We start from the raw sequence: 20,587 nt of genomic DNA, 5'->3' as shown, positions 1-20,587 counted from the left end.
ATGTTTCTATACTGACTAATATAATTAGTCCTACACAGGACGCGCAAACATATTCCGCTTAAATTTGTGACTCTGACCTTTCTGAGAAGGCTCTAATCTCCCAGAGGTCCAGCTCCTCCTCGGCTACCCAGGTCTCAATCACCACTGGGCCAGTCTGCTTGGCAGGCTCGGGCTTCTTGGGGCGCAAGGCACTGGATCGCAGACCCTTCCTCTGTGGGGTGTGGGTTTCTGGCAGAAAGATGAACAAATGATTGACGACAATTTGTAATTACATTTGGTATTGGACAGAAACGGGGCCCATGTAAATGTGTCAGTTTTACAGCCTGGTTACAATAATAACTTGTAAAATATAAATTAAAACAGACTGCACATCCTTTAAAACCAATATTTAGCAATAAATAATACAAAGACAGCATATCCAATGCTGAAATACTGAGCAACAACCAACTATTGCAGGGAAAACAAACAGAAGAAAGAAAAAACTGTATTTAAACATTTATAGTATGGTTTTATTTATACAGTTTAAAAGTTCAAAACAGGTTTGCATATTTCTGTTATTAACAAAGAGTTAGCAATGTAATAGTTTCACTTTGTGTTTGATGGTGAGAAACGACATGAGACGATTTTGTTTTGTTTGTTTTTTAATAAATGTGAAAAAAGAAAAGTCTGTTTTACCTTTTGGAGTTTCTGGCACTCCAAGGGGGCAGATGATTTTGCGTATGCAGTACTCTGAGCGGATGCCGTATGGTCCCACATCGCGGCGCTTGATGATCTCGGTGGTGGTGATTTCAGTATCTGATGTCTCTGTAGCAATGAGTGGGGATAGGGCTGGGTTGGTATGGTGATGAGGAGGAAAGCCCGAAAAGATGGAGGAAACGCACTCCAACATAAAAACAGTGATGCCCAAAAATGTTTTGCACATGTTTTCTCTATTATTCTGTTGGGCCAGCACAGGGATAAGTATAGAGAGAGAGGACATCAAGAAGCAAAGACACTACAAGTTGGAATTTTTGGGAAGACAGCAGTTGCTGACCGGAAAGATTACCATGCCTTACAACAGCGGTCCCCAACCCCCGGGCCACGGACCAGTACCGGTCCGTGAGTAGTTTGGTACCGGGCCGCGAGAGTTGAGGTTCGGGTGTGAAATATATGGTTTTCAGGGTTTTTAGCGTTATTTTGTTATCGTTTTTGTCGTTTAATCGGTTTTTCTGGGTCGTTTCACGTGTGTTATGAATAAATCTTCTTTTTTTTCGGTACCGGTACTAGTTTTATTTTGTTGTATTTATCCGCGACACCTTAAAGGCCGGTCCGTGAAAATATTGTCAGGCATAAACCGGTCCGTGGCGCAAAAAAGGTTGGGGATCGCTGCATTACAAGTTAGTAAAAAGAAACCAATTGAAATAAAATCCTGAAAAAAAATCTGGACTTACCTCAAAATGAAAAATAAATAAATAAAAATAACATTTATAATCCAAGCTGTAGCTGGAAGCACTTATTTAGCATAACACCTCTGTAGGAGTTTGTTGCCATTCCTCACAGAAAATGGATGAAAACTGTAAATGATTATTGGAACTGTTGAAGGTCTACCTGTACGCGTGGTGCCGACAGCAGCGGACGGTTTCACGGCCATGTCGTCCCATCTCAGACAGGCCCACAGGAGCCTCAGCATGAGGCTCACTCCAGCCATAGACTTAACTGTCTGCAGTCGATACCTGGATAGATAGATACCGATTACATTAAATTATCTACCACATTATTCCAAAGAAATAATGCACACAAACAGGCCTCATGAAACAGGAGCCTTTTTCCTCCTTTCACAGCACCACTGTGCTCCCTGTCTCGTTGTTGTATAGTGCAAATTAATATTTGAATCAGGCTTAGAAACACTACTGACAGCACTTAAGGTGTCACTGAAATGACTGACTCAGAGTTACAGAAAACACGATCATGGGTCTGGAAGCGGCAGAATAAAAACAAACGAGAGTTGTTGGTGATGATGTTGACACTTCACACCTGTTTCCACTAAAGAAACAGAACAGATCCCTGCAGGGCTATTTATTTCTACAAGGCAAATCAAGCAAGTAAACAATTCTGAACATAACAGACTCTTCTCAGTCTAGAAATAGACAACAACATCTCATCCATCAATAAATAATTTCCAAAAGAAGGAAAAATCCCTTCCTTATATCGTTATGACTGCTATGATAATGAGGTTAGCATTTGGATATCGTCATTAACGGCATCTTAAACATCTGAAAAAACACAATCGTCACAGGGCTTATTATGTGTACGGGGTCTGGTGGATATTCCCTTTCCCATGTGTAACCGCAGGTGGAAAAATATGCCTGGGTTGCAGGGCTTGGTCAGCGCGCAAAGCGAACATCGTGACACCTCTCCGACCACCGAATGATTTATGTCTCCTTTGGAACTCTGAGGTCGGGTCAAAATAACCAGAGGTCCCCGTGTGACACCAGAGTCAGAGCTACAGCATCACCCGAGGCCAAAGCCACGAACGGCAGACAGGAAGAACGAAGACATAACGAACAATAAATCACCAGGACATGGCGCTCTGCCAAAGCTGGGAAACTGTTTAAAGGGGAAGGATGAGAAGCGAGCGCTTATAAAACTTAGAAGAAACACAAAAACTGCTTTTGTATAATCCTACAAGAACCACAGAGCAATACAGAGATGATTACGCACTGTGTCACACTTGCGCTCTGGCTATCATTACTTAAGTTTTCTTCTTAGGAAAAGAAAGTGTGGTTACAGAGAGTTTACACTGTGAAATGCTGCATTTTTGAGCTCATTTCCTGGATATTACATTTCAAGAGAAATGAGAAGTCCAGTAAAAAGAACTCATTAAGAACATTTTTAATTGCAGTGCTGCTGGACACAATATGACATGAAGCGGAACCTCACAATATCTGATAAAAGTGGATAACCTTGGTTATACCATGATGTTCAAAAGCCATTTAATGTAATTCTAATTCGATGATTATGCTGCTCCAAAATCTGAAAAAAGACAGCTCCTTTGGCCTGCTCTTTTACTCACAGCGGGTAGAATCACCAGTTAACATAACAAGCACGTGTTTTTTAACTGTGGGCAATCATGAGCTCTAAAGAAAGCCTCCAACTGCCTTTGAACCAAGAAACGCCTTGCAGTAAGGCGACATTGAAACCATCGGAGCACTCCGAACACATCCAAAGGAGTTAACACAGTAAGTATTTCCACATATTTGACTTGACAGATTTTTACGCCCCACCTGATGTAAGCCTCAAGAAATTTGCATCTCCTCCCGGGATACAACCAGGGAACTCAGCTTATGAACCAAGGAGGATGTCCTCGCATTTTACATATTTTGAAATATACTCCCTCTGAATGGCCATTAATTAACAGTTAAAAGCAATATGTAAATGGTAAATGGTAAATGGCCTGTATTTATATAGCGCTTTACTAGTCCCTAAGGACCCCAAAGCGCTTTACATATCCTGTCATCCACCCATTCACACACACATTCACACACTGGTGATGGCAAGCTACATTGTAGCCACAGCCACCCTGGGGCGCACTGACAGAGGCGAGGCTGCCGGACACTGGCGCCACCGGGCCCTCTGACCACCACCAGTAGGCAACGGGTGAAGTGTCTTGCCCAAGGACACAACGACTGAGACTGTCCAAGCCGGGGCTCGAACCAGCAACCTTCCGATTACAAGGCGAACTCCCAACTCTTGAGCCACGATCGCCCCGTAGCCACGATCGCCCCGTATGTTGTTGTTGTTTTTTTAAATTTCCTTCAGTCTATTCAATTCAGGGTCACGGTCTGACTGGAGACTATCCCAGCTATCACAGGGTGAGAGGGAGGGTATACCCTGGAGGGGCTGCCTGGCTATCACAGGCCTACAGCAGACCGACAGATCACCATTCATGCTCACATTCACACTTACGTCCAATTCTGAATGACCAATCAAAGGAACATGGGAAATAACCAGACCTACGAAGTTACGCTCAGGATGCCCATGCTCGGAAATGATAAAAACAGGATCAAACAAGATTAAACTCCTAAGTAGTTTCCACCGCCGGAGACAAGAAAAGGAAACAAATGATAATGAAGATAATGAGCTGGCAATGTCTCTTCTAGGCTTTAAAGATCAACTTGCTTCCACTTTTGCTTTTTCTATTCATGCTTAAAGAAATATGGATCTTATCTAAGACTCAATACAGATAATAGAATTTAATAACACACCGGCTTCAGAGAGAGAGGACAGTAAGTAAGACGTGTGTGAGGAAGACAAACTGAGAATGGGACCTTACCTCCAGGTGATGCCAAACGTAGGCCTGGGCGAAGGATACGGCCAGATATCAAGTGCTGGCTTAGCATTGTAACTAAACACTGGCACCTCACGGAATCCGCCTCGCCTGGCCAGGATCTTTAAGTCATCGTGCGGAAGTACAAAAATACTCTTCCGGCTGCTCTTGGTGACAAACTTGCAGTAAGAGGGAAGAGCTGTGTCCGAGCGGGTCTTCTTAGTGCGGGAGAACTTGAGGAGGCGCACACGGCCCTTTGTTGACGAGTCCTCCTCGCTCACGGTAACAGACGACACTGAGGTTTTACCGCTGGCGTCAGTAGTTGATTCGCCCACAGAAGCTAAAAGTGTTGTTTTCTGCTCTTGTGTCACCATTTCACTCTGGCTGTCTTCAGACTGGCCATCGAGCCCCGGGGAGAGGACTTTGGTCACAGTTGTTTTGGTCATGGTTGTGAGGGTAGACACGGCGCTGCTCTCTGTTGTCGACACTACAGGCACCACCGGTTCTCCAGATGTCGTCGACGGCACCTTGGCTATCCTCATTTCAGTGGAAAGTACTGTGGTGGTAGTGGTGGTGGAGGTTGTGGTTACCTGTGTGATGATGGTCTTGACTGGTTCTGTCGCCCCACCGCTGCCGTTCTCCTCTGCAAAGTCGTCGCTCAGACTCGACTCCTCCGCTGAAGGTATAGGAGAGGGAGCCATTCTTATGATCTTGACGCCAAGACTGGGTTTGGTCTCTGTGCACTCAAAAGATGATGTGCTGTTGTGAACATTCGGAGTATGCTCTGCGGGTGTGTCTACGTTATTTTCCAGCTTTGTTTTCTTCAGTGGAGGTTTGTAATCTTGGTCAGAATTTGTAATCTTGCTTTCTGCCTCTACCTTAGAAGCTAAACAATTTTCTTTGACCCTAACCTCCGTGCTAGTGTTTAAAGAAGCAAGATCCCCGTTCACTAGAGGCTTTTGCTGCGTGGTGTCTTTCAGCGACACAGCAAGCCGTTGTTCATCTTCATCCTTCCCAATACTGTTCACTTTGGGCTGAGGCCTGTTGTTGAGCATGCCATTATTTGAGCTCACCACAGAGTTACCCAGCATGTTTTCACCCCCAAAACCATCATTACCATTTACCTGAGGGAGAGGAGAAAGTGGCTCGGGAGTGCCAGTTACAGTCCTACCATCTCCAATATCTTGCATATTGTCTTGACTATCCTCTGGCCCCATACCGTTTTCCTCTGTGCTCAAATGCACTGAGCCTAAAACTTCTGTGTTTTGGGGAATCGGTTTTAAAGGAGCTGTGTCTTGACTGTCTTTTTGGTCAAGACCACTTCTAAATGTCACTGCAGCATTCAGTTTTAATTTGGGTTCCTCAGACCCTTCATTCTCAGTAAGCGCAGCCTTCGTAACATCTGATGCTACACAGTCTGCTTGTTGCTCTAAAGAACTAGCTGTTGTTTCTTGCACATTGGGGAGTTTAACAACCTCTTGCCCTGAACTAGCTTCCTTTGGCCCCGTAGTCCTTTCATTTTCCACCAATTTCTGGGGCGAGGAGGTGGTTTGGTGTTGTGGTGAATTTGAATTTTCACCTGTACTGCTACTGTCTTTGGGTGTGGAGTCTATAACAGGAGAAGGAAGAGGAGTGACAATCTTATCTGTAGTTTTAGAGAGCTCATCCCGACTCTCCCCTTCTACTTTTTGTCCTCCAACTTCTCCTTGCCCTGGAGTTTCAGTTGTGGAAGGTTTCTCCTCCACTTTCACAGCTTCACCCAATGTGAGATGTGTCTGAGTGAGAGCTTGGGGCTTGAGTGGTGACCGTGGCCGGACCGGAGTGCTTAGAGCAGGGGTTGGTGTGGATGAAACTTGTTTAGGCTCCTGGGGTTTGGAGGCTGACACCTGTTCCCTTTGCCTCTCTTCGATAATGTGCTGCTTCACTCTGCGTTCAAGTAGACTGTCCAGTTTGGAGGACTTGACCTTCTTCTTGTAAGCAATGCGGGTGAGGAAGCCTTTGCTGACATCCACTACGTCGTAGTTAAATGGTCGCTGAAGGCTTTCTGTTGGCTCCTCTTTCAGGGAATCCTTATCTTCCTGAATACAGGAACCTGGAGAGAAAACAATTCAGATTAAATGTGTTTCTTTACATTAGAATCATAAGTATTAGAGCTGAAGTAGTTTAAAGTAAATGACCACTCATAGTATACATGCAACAGAACGCAATGTTAATCAGTCATACTTTGCACTTCATCTGACGGCGAGTCTGTTGAATCCACTTCCATCTTCGTTGGCAATTCCTCTTTCGCCTTCTCCTTTTCATCTAAATCTTCTTTCTTTTCTTCGTCCCTCTTCTCATTTGACGTTTGTTGATCTGTCAGTGGCTTGGGGAGGCCAGAGGAGTCTTCTTCTGTGGCTTCGCTGCTTGTTGCAACAGCTCCCTGAGCTTCTGGTGTGACTACACTAGGCCGTCGACTCAAGTCCAGCAGAGTACACTTCTTGCCAAGTTTAGCATCTTTGAAAAACAGAATGAGAGGACAACCTTATATTAAGCTGCTCACACATTGTTATTATATTAACTGAGCAAATTAGCAGGACAGACCATCAATAATTGAATTTACTGGGAACTTTTGAGAAAATTAAATTAAATACCCCAGGACATCACCATAAATCCAGAGAAATTTAATTCACTGTTGACCAATAAACACAAACAATAACACGTAAAAATAACTGAATGAGGTACAAATCTGTCTAATAACTAAAAAGCACAGTATATGCCATAAAAGCCTCCTGTTCCACACCTTCCAGTTCTTTGCGGTAGTTGGCGTTGGTGTTTCCTGGAAGTCTGGGAACAAATCGTGGCACATAAGTTTTACTGATCCAGCTCCAGCCCCCGTAGCCTGTAACACGATACTCCTCTCCTTTCTGCTTCCACACCTACATGTAGGACAAGAAAGTAGGCAAGAAAAGAGGAATCAGGTAAAGCGAAAATATTCACATGGGGGGAAATATGTGGTGGGAAACTAAGAGGGTGATCATACAAAGAGCTTTAAGGTTACAAAGTTATTTGCACACCGATCACTAATTGCTGAGGGAAATAACTCACAGCAGAGCTTAACTTTCTGCATCAAAGAGCCTTTGATCGGCCCTCATGCATGTATGCACAACATGCACTTCAGTGTTTCCCACTAAAAGGACTCATTTTCCAAAGTTTCAATGCAGATGTAGATTAGACCGACACACTGCAGTTACCATTAAAATTAGTGCACAATCATTTCACAAGTGCATCTAAGCATGATTGCCTATCTTACCATTTACATATTTGTCATTTAACTGTGGTCTTCCTGCACAGTATTAAGTACAAATTTACACATGGTCCAATCTGAAATGATGTGCTAATCTCTGGATGAGCTTATCCAGGTTTACATATGAAATCCATCATCCATTCAATAATTCATGTGCCAGAATTTAAATAATCAGTTCAACTGCAGCAATTTGTGCGGCGCCTACCTGATGTTTTATTGGAAAGGTGTATTTGACCCAGGTGGCCTGTTGCAACGTCTCCTCATCCTCCAACTTCTTCTCCCTTTTCTTTACTTTTTCTTTCTCCTCACGCTCCATGGATGTCATGCGATTTAACCTGAAATGCATTTTAAATTGTCATACAGCTCGTACATTTTAAATGTTTCCATCTTTATGCTAAGAGAAGCAGAAAACAAGTCGTTTTTGAGCAATCTGCATCTGAAATTTTGTTTTCATAGAATAAGATAAGATAAGATAACCTTTATTAGTCCCACACGTGGGAAATTTGTGCTGCATCAACAATATTATCATTGCTGCATGTGATAACATCATACATGGCGATGGATCACAAAAACTTCTTCCTTTCAAACTCTGATTAAAGATGAGGAGATGACAGCAAGTCTTGAAACCATTCCATGAAAACCTCCCACATATACACACTGATAGAAGTCCTTGAAACGCCACTTTCTCTCTCACTTACTAACAGTTCGGGCTTACACATACACACATTCTGCTCTTAACCTTGTGAAATCTTGGACAATCACTTCTTCAAAAGAGCCCTTGTGTTGCTGAAGCAGTCGTAGAGGCAGGGGTGGGTGGTGGCTGGTTGTGGACTTGCAATCTAAATATTATGCCTCACAGCCAGGGTGGGCCTTTTGATCTGATCTGGGTAAGATCAGCTCTGCCAGTTAACTGCATGCACATCCCCCCCATGTACGTGCACTGAAAGCTTGTTTGAGCTCTTCAAGGTATTTGAATTTTTTTGTAAAACTCAATTTATTTGTGTTTGTGAAGCGATAGCAGCATGTATGGTGCGCACTGTAAATATGTAAAGATTTTCATACCTGGTATGGCCCAGTGAATCCTTCCAGATGGGCAACATGGCCACAGGTTTGATTGCACACTCCAGGATGGCCAGAGCCAGTGCAAACTCTCTGGCCTTACTGCACATCTGAACTGCTTTGATCCAATTGGTCCTTGAAAGAAAAAAAATAAACAAAAACAACATTTTAGCATGTTTCGACCTCCTCCTGTACTCTGGGTTCTTTCAGATTTAGGCTACAGAATATTTGTAAGCGGACAGTCTGACCACGATTTGCTTTTACATCTGTTAAAAATGCTACTTTGACCCAAAAAGTAACTGATTTACTGAAAGATGTTAACCTCACTAGCAAGTTATGACATAAAACCTAAAACCCACTAAACAAAGCCAGTGGAGCACATGAGATATTATTGTTATATCCTTTTATACCTGTGTGACGCCCAGTTCGGGTGCATGAATGGTGCTGGAACATTGTTCTCCAGCTGAATGATAGTGAGCCTCAATGTGGAGATAGTCAGAACCTTGGAGCCATAAATGGATCCGTTCCACTTAAACTCTCCTGCTGGTGTCATGCAGAATTTGTGGGAGAGATGCCGCCTCTTGTCATGGTCCTGTAAACAAACAGATAAATGGAATTTAGTTGGGAATTGGAATCCAGTAACTCAAAGAACTGAATGAGATTTTTCACTTGGAACTTAATTCCACATCTGTAACTAGATAGTAACTGGTGTAAACTGCCACATATAACAAGTAAAGACACATATGTTCACAAGTGAGGACAACTTCAATGTGACTAGCACTACCATAAAAACAGTAGAAACACATGCAAATAAAAACAGCAGAAGAATACCGTAACCAAAGAGCCAGGCAGACAGATGCAGTAATGAAAGAACATTCAAATGTTAGAAATAAAGATGTCATGCTACTTGCCTCTCTGTGCTGGTGCTTGTTGAGGGCCAGGGCGTTGGAGCTGTACTGGTTATGGTAGATGCGGTACTTGCCCTCCTGCCCAAGCTTGAAGTATTGGCTGAGGGTCCCCTTCATTACCACATCTTTGCTGCTGCGTGTGCTGACGCGAGTGATGTCACCTTGTGCGTTTACTACCAGTACCTAAAAAAGTAAGCAAAGAATGAAAATCCAGTTGGAATGGAAAACGTGTCCCTATTGTCTTCTTCCCATCACTCCCAACTGTTCACAGCAAATGCCTGCCCCTCCCTGACCCTGGTTTTGCCAGAGGTTTTTTCCTGCAAGAAGGGACTTTTTCATTCCCACTGCTGCTAAGTGCTTCCCAATTGTTGGAGCTTTCTCTCCATTATTTTAGGGTCCTAACATGACAATTTTAAGAGCCTTAAGTGGTGCTATATAGATAAAAGTAATCTGAATTGAACTACCCACACTGACAATGCAGCTTTGAAATTAGCTAAAGTAAAAAAAAAAAAAAAAAAAAAAAAAAAAACTTATGAAAACGTGTATGAGTATGACACGCCTGAACAACCGCCGCGTTATATCGTAATATCCAGCGTTACAGTAGGTGGTTCAGGTGAAGATGATAATGTATGTTTATTTTCAATACCAATGTTGTCTCTGTGCATTTTCCAAGTCACAGTAAAATTATTACCAGCAATAACGAAGCATTCCCTGAACCTTTCATTATATCCTTAAACAAGCTCCTCCTCCCTTTTCTCTTACATTTACTATTGCTGACTGTAATTTTACAGCCAGCAATAAAAAAAAAAAAAAAATAGACAATATGATTTGTTGGATAAAGCATTAGAATATATCTTAGTTATAAGCATCAAAGTATCGCAAATAAAAATAATACTTTTAAGGAAAAAAAAAACACTGTTTAAGACTTTTTTGAAAGAATCTGTGGGAATCCTTGTGTTCCTTGTAACGTCATGAATCTAAATGCCGGTCTGAACGCCCATGTTAGGAAGTTGGCACCAATTTTTCATGTATAGTCTAAAAGCCCAAATCCATTGGTGGTTTCTTACCTCTCTGCCCTCCTTGAAGCCTTTATTGGCTTCATGAACAGCAGCTGCGACCTGTTGGTTTTTCAGCTGGCTCAGCTTGCTGTCCGGGTTTCTCAGCCGGGTCACCATGCGAGTTGCTGATGACTTCTTAGCACCGGGACCTGTCCCCTCACCGTTGGTGGAGTCTTTACCGTCCCCTGGTAATGCAATGTCCAATTCACTCAGATGCAGAGGGAGTGATACACAGCTCAGTAATAAACTCAGTAATATACAGTGTGGTGGGGATTAGTAAGACATAGTGAACAGCTTCTTCTGGGATCGTTTATCTTCTGAGGTAGTATAATGAGGTAGTATAATATAGCATCATTCAGTATAATGTAGTCACATAACGCTGTTTTGTCAGACCTGCATCATCAAGGCTCGCCAGGGATGACTGGGAGGACTTGTCAGCCAAGTCTGGGGGTTCAGGACACCTCGGAGGGACACCAGCTCCAGTACTGCTGTTACTGTTTTCCTCAATGGGGTGGGGAGGCTGGCTTAGGCTGGGGATGCCATCGCCACTGACAGGAACAGAATTTGATGGCGGGTTTTCTGCTGAACAGGCAAAATACAATAAATGTAAATTTAATCATATACAGAGCTGACAGGTTAATTAAGAGTAATGTGACTCAACTGTGCTATTCCGTGGGTAACAATCCGAGACACATTTCATGGATCGTTTAACCCAACAACACAAAAGTAAACAGCACATATTGTAAATTAGAAAAATGAATACCAAGCCTTTAAAAACTTGGTCAAAAAGTGAAGGGTTAATATATAGGTTTAAAAAAAATCTTTCAGTTTCAGTAAAGACAGGAACTTTCTTCTGACCATTCTGAAAAATGTTGGGGCTGTGGCTCCCTCTGCTGATAAGCCATGCCTAATGCATGCAGCACATAAACACTTCAGGTGTAGCGATTGGTCACTTGAAAGTTAAAGGCTACTAGTCCAGAGAAAGAAACGCTCAACAATGAGGCTTGTGCACACATGACATCAATGATGAAGATGAGTCAGTTTTCTGGAGAAGTATATGCACATCGTAACTGAGCTATCAACCCAACAAAAGCAATTAATAAACAGAGCAATGTCTAATCAAAGGCAGCAGTTGCAAACAAGCAATTACAAATAAGCAGCCAAAGAAAAGCTTTTTGAAGAACCAGACAATGTGAATGCTGCCTCTAGCTGTTAAAGGAGCGTTTCTAGTCGTGCTGATTGCAGAGACAATGCAATGTGATTGCGAATCAACACAACACAACCAGCTTCTTAGCTCTTTAAAGAAAGCAAGTGTGAGGAACTGAGTTAAAGCACGAAATGACTGGAACAGTTTCAAGACAAAAGCCAATATTCAAGAAGTAACTACACCACTGAACACAAAAGCCAGTAGACGGAATGAGAGCAACATGCAAAGAGGAACACCAAAGCACTGGGAATAAATGTTGGAATGAAAATGAGATTCATCACTCAGTCCCGTGAAGTTGCAAACTGTAGCAGGGAAGCAGATCTCCAAAAGCAGCTTAACGAGGGCAATTTCTCCCTTAAATATTATCTATCTACCTTCATTGCTGTTAGAGACCTCCATATGGGAACACGCCTCCGTCAGAGCCTCTGCGGTCGAGGCCGGAGGCTTCGGAGCCTCGGCGGCCACACTAGGGCTTGCAGTGACCGTTTGCGTTGGAGAAGAGGTTGCTGGAAGCAGGGATCCATCTGAGATGCTACTATTGCCTTCTTGGCCAGTGGGAGGAGCTTCACCGACTACAGATGAACAGCAGCAACATTGTAAATATGTTGATAATGCATTGGTTACTTGGAGACACTGGAGAGGGGAAGTGATGATTGGGCACGTTTGTGTATTGTCTTTCTTAGAGTACGTGCAATACAAGTGCTATTGCTCTTTTTAAATGCCTCTTTATCACAGAGGGCAGCATAGTCCCAACAAGACGTTGATGTGAATAGGCATATGTCCTTTTGTGATTGCCAGCCTGTGGCTTGTCTTGAAATGCTCACAGCATTTTAATAGGTCAAACACGTGTGAAATTGATTCATCAATCAATAACTAATCACAGGATTGCAGTGATGTCGTTTGTTCAAGGCTCAAAAGCAGAATAAGACGGCTGCATACATGTTTTGTTTTCCTATGATTATTACTTTGTAGCATATATTTGGTCATATTTTTATGGGTTTTAAAAAAAATTAAGAAACATAATTACCTCCAGCTTTCACACCATCCACTTTTTTCTTTGTAGCTTCTTCTTCTTTTGTCCGCTGCTCCCCCTCTTCCTTTGCCGCTTCCTTTATCTTGGCCTCCTGCTGTCCTTCATCCTTCAACTTGACATCTTCGTCTTCCTTCTCCACATCCACCTCTCTTTTCTCCTTCTCCATCTGCGCTTTCAGGGCCTCCTCAGCAGCCCGTCTCTTCACCTCTTCCAGCTCCTCCTCCTTCTTAGCCCGCAATCGTTCCAGGATCTCCTCTGGATAAAAGAGGAAGACGTAAAGTGAAATAAACGAAAGAAAAAGTCAAATTCAGGGCTGAGCCAAGAGAAGGTACAAGAAAATTTGAAGGACTGGGAAAAAAAAAAAAAAAAAAAAAAAAAGAGTTAAAACACATTTGGTCTTCGTATGTTTATGTTGGTGGTTGAGATGTTCTCAGTATATGATCATCTAAATGTCCGTAAGAAAACTGATGAAGACTTTTTTATTTAATTATTAGAGTAAATCAACAAGTAGTAGATGGATTGATAGAAATGATGACTGAAATAATAGCAATGATAATGAAAAATGAGCCATGTGAGTACATTATATGACAAGATTGGACTTTATTTTTAAACATAAACTAGGAGAAAAGAGAACTGCCTTTCAATGGATTCCTGATGTTATGAATGGTGGAAGCGTTAGACTGTTTATGATTTCGATAAGTAGCACGTACAATATCTATATAATCACTTGTGTTAAACTGGGAAGAATTTGCTGAGAAGCAGCCCAATAGAGCTAGATTCTAGTAAGGGTCAATTTTAGGTCAACTAGTCCAGTGCTGGCGCACACAGCAAGAGTGACATTGCCGGGTAGGGCATGCTGGGTATTTAAAATCCTGGAAGGGTGCTTTAGAAACAGGAATCTTTGGTGGTCTGACGACAGGTGAATGTAAAACTGGTCAACGTAAAACCTCTCCCTGTGCTGCTGTAACTGAAATACAGCAAAAGTAATAAAAAAAAAAAACTGGATGGCACGACTATTGATTCATACATTGTCCTACTGCATCAATAGCCAGGGAGAATTCAAACAAAGCAGTAGAAAGACTGTTCAGGTGAGGCTGCCATCTCTCCAAAACACTACAATTCTGATAAAAAACAAGGGCTAAAATCCCAGTGCAGCAAGACAAAAGCAAAACAAAACATAAAAAACAGGTCAAGGGAAAAGAAACACCAAAAATGCAAATGACTGACATCTGTTTTTATTGCTGACGCTGACAAATCTATGTTTGCAGAGGTAGCTTGTAGGCTTTGATGGAAGATTTTGTGGCCAATTTGATATTTGTTTAGTACATCAACTCTTTGTGAACGCATGTGTGTCATCTTGCACATCATTATCTGCCATTTGTGTTTATTCTCATTTTACCCAAATTGGGAAATCTTGCTCCAAGCAGTCCAAACAGAAGACCATGCAAACACTGAGGAAATGCCTTTATTGACACACACAAAAAGGGAATTACAATTATTCGTTTAACTCCATATTTTTGTTTCTTTTCTGTCCTAAAATTTCTTTTTTGTTTAAACAGAACTGCTTTGAAAATGCCAGAGCTGCTGACAAATGTCGTGTCTCCACCTCCCAACCAGATATGAAACTTGTAGAGGGGAGAAGACAAAGGTATGCCAATTCTGTACTGCGTATTATCACATTAAGACTTAAATATCTGTAATCCAAAACATAAGAGAGTTATGTAGCAATACATAAACTAGATTTAAATTTTAATTCAAACCCTCTGTTTACAAGGAGCAGCCAATCAGAGGAAAGTTGGCCTTAAAGTTAAAGGAGCTGAAGTGGCTGTTTTAAGGCAGAAGAAAACCCAGTGTAAAGAAAACAGAGAAAAGATCATTATGAACCATGACTAATGCAAGACTAATCTAGCATATATTTTCCAGTGTATTATTCTTACCAACTTCCACTGCAGAGCAAACAAAATGCTATAATAAATGAGCTGATATGTGGTCAAACGCTCTTAATTTTCAGACACACAAAACGCCCTGAAACAAACAAAAGACACTGGGAGATACTCTATAGGCAGAAAGAAAGGGATAAGGAGAGAGAGAAGCTCAAGTGCTGGACATGCTCCAGACTGGGACCAGCGTAACGTTACATAATAGCTCAGTTGATTCCTATGGCCAAGCCATCTATGACTGGGTGGCATTCATGAGTACTGGCGAGAACGCAGGCAGGAATGAGGAAAGAGAGGCAGGAAGAGAAAGGGGAAAAAATTACTTTGAGTTTAAAAGAGATCATTCTCCTTTCAAGCATGATTAAACTCAGCAACAGAGAGTATCTGAGACTGTCAGAGCCTATTTTATGAGGAGGAGAAAAAAATGATAATCTCTTTACCATTTGCAGCAGTGAGGAAACATTTGTTGCTGCCACGGGCCTTGTTGGTTAGGTCCTCGGTGATGTCCATATGCGTGTGCACTTCGTCCCTTATTTCCTGAAGGGCTGCATACAGGTCAGCCTCCCAATACTCCTTATCCAAGCTATCTATCAGCTCAGCTAGCTGCACCTGAGAGAGATGTTCAGGGAGCATTCAGTAAATGATCACTCCACTTCATGAGCTCAAAGTTATGACAGGCTTACAGCCAAAAAAAAGAAAAGAAGAGGGAATGCCTGGAAGCATTTCATTAGAAAGAAGGTTTATAATAAAAGAGATGATCCAAAATGATTAAATGTGATTTGGTGAAGAGCCTACAACAGAGGCAACAAGATGAGGCACATTACCTTGGTGCTGTAGTACCAGATGGCTTTGTCCTCCAGCTCACCATCCTCTTCACTGTAGGGGAGACATGGGAAATTAGATAAAAAAAGAAAGAATTAAGGGGAAGAAGGAAGAGTTGCTGGCAGACATGCTCTAAATAATACAGACTCTGCTGTCTGTATTCCTTTGTTGGACTTTATGTGATTTAATTTGGCTTGTGTTTTTCCTTGTCAGGAGATTTATTCTTTTCATTTTATTTTTCATATCGAACTGTACAAGGTCCCTGAAGAGTGTGGTTACGCTTCCATTTCCTCAGATCCATAAAACAGGCTGTGCAAAACATGCAAAGTGACATACAGCGTTTGCAGCGCGGCATGATATATTATGTCGCAAACGACCGCTGGTGGTGACCACAGTGTGAGTTGGCACACCCAACGCTGCGGCTCTATTGTAGCTCTGCATTTAGAAAGATAACTTGAGGACCTGACTGCAGCTTTGGCTCATTCAGACAAATGTAGCTATGATTGTGACGCTAGCTTTCACAGTAGAGGACGGAGGCTTTCTGTCATGGGCCACCTTATCTCGTCAGTGATGTTCAGAGTAATTATATAACTTTCAACATAAAATAAATAAATACCATCGCTGTCAAAACTTTACTAACTGTGTGAACTAAGCAAAAACATAATTGGCTGTGAAGTTTTTCGTAACTTTGAAGAGTGAAGACAACATGAGAGATTAAAACTAGCAGCGAGCAGACCGACATCCTGAAAGGAGAATCAAAAGAGCAGAGATATGCATCGCCGCTTCCAGTCACACCTTTCAGAGTGCAAAGCAGGATGCAGTTTTAAGTTAAAGTGACATGCTTTGTATCCAGGCAACCACACGCACAGCCAATCATGTCCACCTAAGTCTTTGGAGAGAACTGTGATTTAAACCAAGGATTAGAATTTTTACCTGGATTCTGGAAATGATCTTTGCACAGTGGCCCTCTTGTTAGGTTGCACATGTCCCTGCCACTGTGGTTTGAATATTAAACTTAAGGTAGTAACACATTAATGGGTGTCAAGAAAAACTGCAAGGCGTAGCAGCTTAAGACTTAGTGGTACTGTCAGACTCACTTTATAAAATGAATGATCAGCAATAAATGCATAATCTTCAAAGTGTATGCTTGACTGACCAAAAAAATGAACAAAATGAGCCTTGTCAGAAATGATAAAGCCTATTTTTATCTTCTGTTTTGATTCAAATGAGTCTTTTTTTATTTATTTAAGTGAACTACATATAAATTCCTTAACAATAAGCAGGTACAGGTCTGACATGTCTATCAGAGGGACTGTTAGACATGTTTTTGGTTCTTATCTGCATTTACTGAACTCTTTAAATCTTTAAATTCTTTAAATTAAATCTCGTATACCTATATATAAAACTCGTATACCTATATATAAAATTCTGGAAGCCCATTTGATATACATTAGATTAGGGCTGTGTCATATTGTATTGCCTGTGGTAAAAAATAGTCTAAACTTTTTACATACATGATATAAAACTGTCACATCAAAATATCACCAATATAGATGCCCTGTGTTCACGCTCCCCCGTGCACACAACAAGGAGACAAACCCAGACGTGTTTGACAGCGAGCGCCTCGTGTCCACATCTGATGGCAACTGAATAAAAAGGGGGCCAACTTCATTATCCTCCAACAAAGCTTTGCAAAATTTGCAAATTAGAAACATCAAACTCAAGAAACACACCATCAAGTAGAACCAGGCTACAAAGGCACGCAAGAAGGAGATATTAGCAGCTGGTAATGAGGGACCCAAAAGTAAACAAATGACTCAACCAAGTGTTGCTGGAGCACTCACTAGTTGCGCTCCATGTGACAGGACGAGCAAACGGTAGATGGAAACTACTGATGCGGTTACGCGGTGGAAAAGCAGCTGATTAAAGAGCTAGACACAAATTACAGCATCCCGAATAGAAAATATCCTTCACATTCAATGTTATTATGTGACAAAAACAATAGAGGTTGATGAAAACTTTAATTATTAAGTATTAAAAGGTATAAAACGCCACCTAAGCTACTTTTGCACTAACATTTGATTTCTGCTGTGTCACTGCCATTGCCATATAATGCTGCTGCTAGCATCATGTGGCAATAGCTTCACACTTTGAATTAGGTAGCAGTCATCAATGACAGAAGCTCATTGGAAAATACGTATAGAAAATACCCTCATTTTTTGGCCCTGATAAGTGCTGCTGAATGCAAGCTGCAATCACTGATTAAACACTGTTCAGTTTTTTTTCTATATTATCAGAAATTTCCTTGAAATACTGTGATGTACAAACACATATTAATGCATATTAATATTTGAGCTACAGTACATGTACTAGAGTATCACAGCTGGCTTAGGCCTCACAGGTCTCTTAGCAACAACTTTCTCAATAACAAGTGATTACAGAGATTACATGTTTTGTATGGAAATTTTGTACTTTAATATTTTTCCCCAAAGGCAGAGCCCATGTTTTTTTGCTTCAAGTACATCTTTGACATGATATGACGGTGCTTATCTGTTCATTTTACATAAAATGTTTATAAATCCTTTTGCTTTCTCTAAATGTTAAAAAACAAAACTGGAAATATCTTAATCTTTACATGATAATGGAACAACTTCACTTCACATGGACACTTGATTTCATTTTGCAGCAGCTACAGAGTTCCTGCCAAGGGAATGTGAAGCCTCAGGCCATGTAACAGTAGTGTCTATTCAGCATCCCTCCAGGCCATCTGTGCGCACAAAACTTTATTTCCCCCCATTGCACATACACAGCTTGTGCACTTCTTGTAAGTGAACAGAGCTTTTAAAAGGTAGTCCAAAGACTGGTTGCTCAGCACCTGCTGTTGGCTGATTTGATGATCAGGGTGGAGCAGAGGAAGCAAAAAAAGTGAAATGTAGCAATGACAAACCTCAGGCCACCTAAACTCCTAAATCTCCTTTTGTTTAGGTCATTCACGCTCCTTTATGATTTATGTTGCACACTGTCTGCTGCTGCTGATCCAGCGGGTGCACATACACACCATCTGTGGCTGCTCAATACTAATATCAGTTGCTAGCATATGGGACCAATACTGCTGATAGTAAGGTTATGTTAAAACTATAATGGAGATGTAGCCTGGTTTAATAAAAAGCCGGTCTATTCCAACATGCAGATATGTACTCATATGCATGAAACCAAGTTATGATACAGTAGGGCTGTTCGATATAACGATATATATTGGATGACGATATAAAAAACATCTATCGTTTCATTTTACGCTATCGTTTGTTACGTGGTGTCGCAAAATAAACTGTTTACGGCAATATTTTTTCATTGTTCTGATGGTCACTGTAGTGGCTATATTAATTTCTTAAAGTTCTCTCTTTCTCTTATATTTAATATAACCACACTACGGACGGACAAACGACTGCTTGTTAGCAACAACGCCTTTCCGCTTGTTTATTTTCCACATAAAACTTTCACAATAAAGCTCAAAGATCCTGTTGAGACCTTTCAAAATAAACTGAATCACGTGAAAGAGTATGCAGAGTATTTACGGATGAGAAGCAAAAAAGAGCCGTCAGGTGCTAAAAAATAAACCTTAAACTCAAACGTTAGAACAGGCTTTTCCCCGCAGCACGCCGTGTAATAAATACTCACAAAGAAGGCCGTTACAACTTATGACTAAAAATGTATTGTTTCATGCATCGGTTAAAACACTCGACTCCAGGTACACGACGCCCAGCTGGAAACACTTCACGCAAGTCGAGCTGCCCGAGACTCACAGAATTTACAGAAAGTTTTTGTGATTCATTCGTTATCGGACGATAGATGTCTGATATGAGATTTTGGTCATATGGCACAGCCCTATGATACAGTGTTAAAAACTAAATCACCACTTCAATTACAAATTTATCTGCAGCAGAAAAGTATACTGTCCAATCATTTCCACAATATGATTGTACAGTGTGGATAGAAAGAATACGGAAATTGCTGACTGTTAGTCCTGCTGGTGAATTATCCGTTTTGCAAACCTTGTTGCACTGAACAAAAATTGTTTTATGTCTGTTTGACTATGCTTGGCTGTGCTTTTTGGATGTTTCAACCTGAATGTTAATATCAAAGGCATTTGACCAGTACTCATAACCGTGACACTGATCTGGGCTGAACTGAGTGGGAACAAAGCCTGGTTGTAACCTGAAGACCTTTTTAAAATTTCCAGATTATTTCCAGGTTCAGACATGTTATTTGCTGTTAACTCTGTCTGAAAAAGTTTACATGTTTTATTACTGATAAAGCACATATGTTTGTCCTCATATTAGCTCATTAGAGCTCTTGAAAAAGACAAACAAACAAAGAATTTCAATCGTGTCACGTTTGGTGGGTCATTAGTGGACTTTCCAGTAGGGCTGGGCCATACCATACCGTTCACGGTAATACCGGTAATAATGTTGGGCAACGATAAGAAAATGAAATACTGCCACAGAATATGGGTAAAACGCGCATGCACAGTGCCTTTGTTTACATCTGCGCGAACGCAGATCGTTGAATGAAACAGATAAACCAGAACTGGTTTGTAAAAATGCTGCAACCTCAGTGGTGTGGAACTGGTTTAGCTTTCCTCCGTCAGATACACAACAAAGCACTATTTTTGGTAGAGCATGCTGGTGGGCCGTCGTTATTACCGTGTTTTTTGGAAAATGCGGCACACTTAAAATCAATTCTTTGATTTTTCTGAAAACCGACAGTGCCCCTTATAATCCCGTGTGCCTTATGTGTCTTAGGTCATATCGCCCTGCTCAACTTTCCAGTACCGGTAATCTAGATAATCTACTAATGTATTCGCCACCCTTTCATATGGCAATCAGTGTTATCATGGCTGCTTTAATCGCAGTTGGGAAAAGTTGCTAATCTACTTTGCCTGTAGTTGCTACAAGTTTCTTTGACATTTTA

The 20,587-nt window shown here is 41.4% G+C and overlaps 1 protein-coding gene across 5 annotated transcripts in view; it reads right to left on the bottom strand.

Moving 5' to 3' along the window:
- Positions 1-20,587, bottom strand: part of LOC308396079 (nucleosome-remodeling factor subunit BPTF-like) — a 58,568-nt gene that overhangs the window by 29,887 nt on the left and 8,094 nt on the right. For 2 of the 5 annotated variants that reach the window (XM_080881140.1, XM_080881142.1), the window contains exons 3-18: positions 15,619-15,670; positions 15,235-15,403; positions 12,852-13,112; positions 12,199-12,396; positions 11,011-11,199; positions 10,627-10,802; positions 9,563-9,742; positions 9,062-9,243; positions 8,655-8,786; positions 7,798-7,927; positions 7,089-7,224; positions 6,530-6,802; positions 4,313-6,398; positions 1,588-1,712; positions 676-804; positions 78-228 (exon numbers count right to left, since the gene is read on the bottom strand). In XM_080881140.1, coding sequence (XP_080737266.1) covers positions 78-228; positions 676-804; positions 1,588-1,712; positions 4,313-6,398; positions 6,530-6,802; positions 7,089-7,224; positions 7,798-7,927; positions 8,655-8,786; positions 9,062-9,243; positions 9,563-9,742; positions 10,627-10,802; positions 11,011-11,199; positions 12,199-12,396; positions 12,852-13,112; positions 15,235-15,403; positions 15,619-15,670 — 4,569 coding nt within the window. The remainder of the gene's footprint in view (positions 1-77; positions 229-675; positions 805-1,587; positions 1,713-4,312; positions 6,399-6,529; positions 6,803-7,088; positions 7,225-7,797; positions 7,928-8,654; positions 8,787-9,061; positions 9,244-9,562; positions 9,743-10,626; positions 10,803-11,010; positions 11,200-12,198; positions 12,397-12,851; positions 13,113-15,234; positions 15,404-15,618; positions 15,671-20,587) is intronic. The other 3 variants (XM_080881141.1, XM_080881143.1, XM_080881144.1) reach the window with 3 other exon arrangements.

This window comes from Rhamphochromis sp. 'chilingali' (assembly GCF_963969265.1).
Source record: "Rhamphochromis sp. 'chilingali' genome assembly, chromosome: 4".
Classification (NCBI taxonomy): Eukaryota; Metazoa; Chordata; class Actinopteri; order Cichliformes; family Cichlidae; genus Rhamphochromis; species Rhamphochromis sp. 'chilingali'.
The sequence above is the reverse complement of the archived record's forward strand: the minus strand, read 5'-3'. Positions and strand labels throughout refer to the sequence as shown.